General features: G+C 39.6%; 1 protein-coding gene across 2 annotated transcripts; it reads left to right on the forward strand.

Annotated features, from left to right (window-relative positions):
• The first annotated feature begins 358 nt into the window (after positions 1-358).
• On the forward strand, positions 359-5,556 carry katnbl1 (katanin p80 subunit B-like 1). 2 transcript variants are annotated; one of them, XM_084082794.1, is made up of 10 exons: positions 359-478; positions 1,077-1,207; positions 1,328-1,365; positions 1,577-1,862; positions 2,192-2,307; positions 2,411-2,461; positions 3,813-3,902; positions 4,007-4,111; positions 4,615-4,708; positions 5,169-5,556. In XM_084082794.1, the coding sequence occupies exons 2-10, from the start codon at positions 1,088-1,090 to the stop codon at positions 5,199-5,201; spliced, it is 933 nt and encodes a 310-aa protein (XP_083938920.1). In that variant the 5' UTR covers positions 359-478; positions 1,077-1,087; the 3' UTR covers positions 5,202-5,556. The 2 variants fall into 2 exon arrangements, with proteins under 2 accessions (XP_083938920.1, XP_083938921.1); XM_084082795.1 differs by having other exon boundaries at positions 4,007-4,105; positions 4,612-4,708.
• Positions 5,557-5,833: the final 277 nt, after the last annotated feature.

The following is a 5,833-nucleotide window of genomic DNA, read 5'->3' on the forward strand; positions in this document are numbered from 1 at the left end:
TTTTCAAGATTTTTATACATTTGAAAACTTGTGAAATGGGACATTCTGCATAATAATACTTTCTACTTTAGGTACTTTAAGTACATTTTTATACTAATACTTTTGTACTTTTACTCAAGTACATTTTTAATTCCGATTTTTTTTTTACTTACTATATCTACATTGCAGTATTGATACTTTTACTTAATTCAAAATGTGAGTACTTTTTTCCACCATTGCCCTTGTGTTGATTTGTACAGACGTGGTTTTGCCAATGACCATAAAATACCGCTAGATGTCACTAAAGCTCCATACCTCTGTCATCGCCGTCATCAATCCCACAATTCCTGCTCAGTGCTGTTGTGTGTTCATTTGAATGGCAAAAAGTCGGAAAGGAGCCAACCAGCTAGCATAGAGGAGACACTATTCACCGTGGTTCACTCACTTGTTGGATTACATACACCAGAGGAAACTGTACGGCATTTCACAAAATGAGACGGTGAGTATTTAGTCAACAGTATTAGCTGTTAAGTGTTTAACCGTTGTTGTCCAAAAACGGCATTGTTGAAACCATATGTTTCCTGTTGCTCGGATGGCTAAAGTAGCTAGCACGCACCTAGAGAGGCCTCCTGTGTTTATCCTTCATAGTTACAGCCAGGCAGCTTGTTGGGATTTAAAGTCCCACTAGATCTGGCTTCGAACACGAGACTATATCAGATGACACATGTTGCAGCCTTAAACTTGGTTACGCCTAACAAATAAATAAACGAATCAACAACAGACAACACACCAGTGGAAGAGACATTTAGGTGTAGCTCAGGGTGCTAACGTGTTATGCTGGTCTAGCAGCAGTATAGCAGCAGTATAGCCAACGCCTCCTGGGCTTTTACGTATTTATTTGCTTTGTTTACAAATAATGTTTGAGGTAATATTTGCTTTTAGGGAAGTGTTTTAAAGCCATTCTGACAGGGCGCCGTGTCACCCTGGCCTGCAAGTGACATAAAACAACGTTAGGCCGGATCTCAAGACGTATCACTTTTTGGGTGCAGTGCTAACTTGAAACTTGCCCGTGACTTGTCTGTCTCTGTCCTACAAAGCGTCCCCTATTATGGCCGCAGGAAAGTATGATGGGCTACAGAGGAAATCCCTTGGTCCCAACCAGGACACAGCCCATGCCTTTCTGCAACCCGGCCTGCTGCATCTTGCTGCAGAGAAGAACATGAAGGAGGTGGGCTAATCTCTGAATATGAAACATTTTGTGTTACTACTGTTATGCCAAAAACCTTGGTGACTTATAAAGTGGAGTAGAGACTGTAGAGTGTCTTTATCCCCTATCCTTTCGTTTTAGGTGGATAAGTTAAATAAGGAAGAATTAGATAAAGACAGGTGAGTCTGATCCACACCTGTGGGGATCATCTAATCATAACATTCATAATCACCATCTGTGTCCCACAGATAATCACTGTCAGTCACTGGTCCACCAAGGCACTTTTCCATAAGCATATGCACAATGGTAATGGCTCTGAGTCTTCAGATGTACTATGTTGTCTTTAATTTCAGCTTCTCATTCAGTACATCTTGACTTCCCGCTTGATAGGTTTGGACCGGATTACAAAGTACACAGACCAGGCAAAGTGAAACGAAAGTCATTGTGCAAGAGGAAAGGGCCTACATCGGCGGTGGCGAGTACGGGGCTTCGCCGCCGAACGATTCATACAGGCCTTACCTCTGACACCGGCATGGCCAACAAAGAAAATGAGCTGACCTGCTCCGAGGACGTTCGGGCCGCACACTACAATGACAACTGCGCCTTCCCTGTGATCTCTGCCGAGTCTCCCAAAATGGCAGGGCCTGGCTCCAAGTATGGTGACTACTTTGCAGAGGTGAGATACCTTTGACTGAATAGAACATGCTGCATTGGAAATATTGTTTATTGAGGATTTTTCCAAAGTGTGTTCAGTTTGACCTTTTTTATGTGATATCATGAATTCATCAGAGTATACATTTTGAAGGTATTTTCCAAAAATGATCTAATACAAACATTTGCATATTTAATGTGTCTGGAGGGACAAGTACATTTCTCTTCAACAAAAAAATCTGCGTGTCCTGGGAAAGCCTCAATGTTGAGCTGTGATCTTGACTTATTCATCATTATCATTCATCATGATCATGTCCCTCATGAACCTGTGCATTGTTTGTTTTACTTCCAAAGATATCAAAGGACCATGAAGCTATGAATCATGTTCTTTTTGAAAGGAAACTTCGGCTAAACGTTGCTCTGACACTATGGCGAAGAAACGCCAGTGAATTAGTAGCTTATCTAATCAGGTAATTCATGATCATTTATTATTTATTTCTGTTGTGATGTTTATCCTTTTTGGACACTTAAACTTGCTTCATATTCTGTTGTGTTTTTGTTTCCTTTCTTTAGAATTCAAGACACAGGTGTGCTGCTCGATTGCCTACCTGTCTTAACAAAAAAGTAAGTCTGAGCTCACTTTAATTATGTACGCTTTCATGTAGCTCTTTGAATAGTTCATCTTAACCTGTAACCGATGACCGCATAGCACTGCATAGGATACAACTCTGAAACTGACACAGCAACCACAGACACATCAACCTTGTGATCTTGAAAGGCTTTGGTGCTACTGCTATTACAAATATTTCCTTTAAAAACTTAAATGTAAGTAATGAATCTGGCACAATAGGCAAAAAATGGGAATGGAATTGCGTAGCTAGCCTACCACACAGAGCAAGGTAATGTTCATCTCAGCACAAACTTTTGTGATATTGTGCATGTTGATCTCTCCTTGCATCTCAGTAGTGTCTTCAGCACAATAGTGAACATTTTATTATAAACCACATTAAAGCAACGTGGTAGAATCTACGGTTATATAGCTACATCGACATGATGTATGTCCAAATGATGTTACTTCTGTGATCGACAAACTGGAAGTTGCGATTCCACTCAATCACTCATTGTATGGCAAAACGTCTCTCAAGGTCATACTTTTAGCTCATAAACAAACACAGACAAAGATGATTATATTGCTATATATTAAAAATAATTGAACCCAATGTTCTACCAAAGTTCCACATCACTTTAAGGTGAAACTCTTTCAAGTGCATGCACTTGTTATTTCATTTATTTGTGTTCTCCAAGGTTATAGCTTCCAGGATATAGCTTCTGTAGCCATCTGCATCTAACATTAAAGGATGATCATCTAATTGGTCCTCACTAATGCTCATTATAATATGGTACCATTTTTGTCTACCCCATCTTTGTCTCAGAAGAAGGCTGTGGACAGTTCAGAAACCCGCCTACCAGTGACATCATCAATGGAGAATCCAAGCTAATAGAAACTGCATGCTTTCTATTCCTGGAAAGTTAGCATGCTATAATGGAAGCCATTGTTCTCACGTTATTGTCACTGGTAGGCGGGTTTCTGAAGTGTCCACAGCCCTCAGACCGAGTAATGGTAGTATTTATTTATTTTCACCATTTTATCATGAACATTAGTGAGGACCAATTATATGAAGATATGTTGAAAATGTGTGAAGTCGTCCTTTAAGCATAACCATTACCATTATCACTCACCGATGTTTCAGGCTACTGCCAAGGCCAACAATTGGAGACGGGGACATCAATTTTAAGGCTATAGCATTTTTATGTTCTTGTGATGGTAACATTGAGGGAGGATATGCAACACAGGTCCTCAGCTGTGAATTGAACTCGCCATGTATTTAATATTTTGTTTGTAGTTGATGCATAACTGTATGAGCCACCGGGCCTTAATATTCTAACTTGAGACTTTCTGTTGTTGCCTCTCAAGCCTTCAAGATGAAGCACCATGTTTATCACTTGGCTGCTGTATTGACCTTCTGCCACAACTGAAAGTGATTCTCGGCAGTACATATGAAGAGTAAGCGTGTGTTTGAACATGTGTCATCAGCGATTTCCTATAGTTTAGATTATGTTTGGATGAGTTTCTTTATCTGTTGTGTTTTGTTTGTTTGTTTATGACAGACATATAATTGTTGGTTTACACTGGGTCCAGTCCGTCATCAGGAAATGGTGGCCTGAACTTTCCACAAATGGCAAAAGCCTGCAGGACAGATACTCAGAAGACAGGTAGGTTGTTTATGTTCAAATTATCACCAAAAGGTCATTGCAGAATTTGTCCAAGAATTTAAAGGACTCTAGTACTGACAGTCTGGCATATTGACTACAACTCGCAGTAGTTCGATTTTTAGGTACATTGCATAATCCGACAGACATTTTTTTTTATCGTTGCAATTTAACAACATGAATCCTAGCATCCTTATTCTGGGCATGACAACATTTGGCAAAAATAGCTGAAAAAACAAAGATTTAAGATCTACAAGCTCACAATGCAGATTTGAAGAGTCTAATCAGAAACAATCTGGAGATGATTGATTTTACAAATGAAAATCCATACGTCTATGACTTATTAACAGCGCAGTGTTGTTAACCAAGAGTCTAATCAGAAACAATCTGGAGATGATTGATTTTACAAATGAAATTCCATACGTCTATGACTTATTAACAGCACAGTGTTGTTCAGGAAACATTGACTCAATTATTCAGTTAACATTTTACATTTCTGGTTTCAGAAATCTTGAAGTCATGAAGCAGCGACTGAAGGACTTGTGGACAGAGGAGTCCCAATTATGTTTAGTTCCAGGAACTACAGGAGACATAGCCAAGGTGAGAGCGTTACTCCTCTGTCATGTCACATTATTTATGAAAGCTGTGTCAAAACATTATTCATACAAATTTCACATAGTCACCATCAGCTTTTTACCTGGTACCAAGCAGCTAGAAGTCACTCCTGTCTGTTAAAAACATTCAAACGCTGCCACGATACAAAACGATTGATGGATATCCCTGTGTCCTGAATGGCTCAGGACATGCTGCAACACATCATATTTTAACATGGATCTAAATGTAAAAGACATGGTTGATTTTGTAACTGTTACAGATCATTTGTATTTATTAAATGTAATGTATGGTCTGTACATACAGTTCATCCTAACACAACACACATCTCGACAAACCTATAGCTGGTGGCAGCTTATCACCAATTGTGTGTGCCCACACGCGCGCGCACACACAGAATGACATTATACTGACTGTAAAGATAACGATTTTTTCCCCCTCTTGTTAGGCTATTGAGTCTTACCTATCACAACTGTGCTGACAATTGTCAACATAGCACTGAGGACGTGACCACTACTGCCTGAAGACGGCTGTTTTTTTTAGCTGAAATTGACTGGTTCACTCTTTCGCTCAAACCTCTTGCTAATGGGATTGATGAACTGATTAAAATCAGCCAACTCCCTCAGTTGGAGAGGGAAACGATGAAGAAGCAGAGCCAGGGAGCCTTTCTGCAAAAACCAAGGAATCATTTTGCACAGTTTTGCACCTTGGTTCTTCTGAATCATGAACTTGAAACTGCACCGGTCTTAAGGTTTCGTTTTGTTTTGTTTTATGTTTTTGTTTTTCTTTATCATTATTTTTTATCAAATAAATTTGATGGAAATCAATCATCAATCTTCAAGTGTGTATGTGGTGGTGTGTTGATCGGATTGTTGTGAGAGGTGGTTAGACAAGGTTATAGATAATGGGGAGCCTAATGATGATTTGGCTGAACCATACATAACATTAAATTAATTGTGGCCATGATACAGGACAGACATGACTGTACTATGCAAATATTAATGAATGCAAAAGTCTTGTGCAGTTATACTAGAGGCAGTATAAGGTACAGGGCTGGATCTTGAGTCCATGGGCCCCTGGGCCTGAGGCTGCCTCAGATTTGGAATGAGAATA

The sequence above is a fragment of the Gymnoscopelus microlampas genome (assembly GCF_963454915.1).
Source record: "Gymnoscopelus microlampas genome assembly, chromosome: 16".
NCBI lineage: Eukaryota > Metazoa > Chordata > Actinopteri > Myctophiformes > Myctophidae > Gymnoscopelus > Gymnoscopelus microlampas.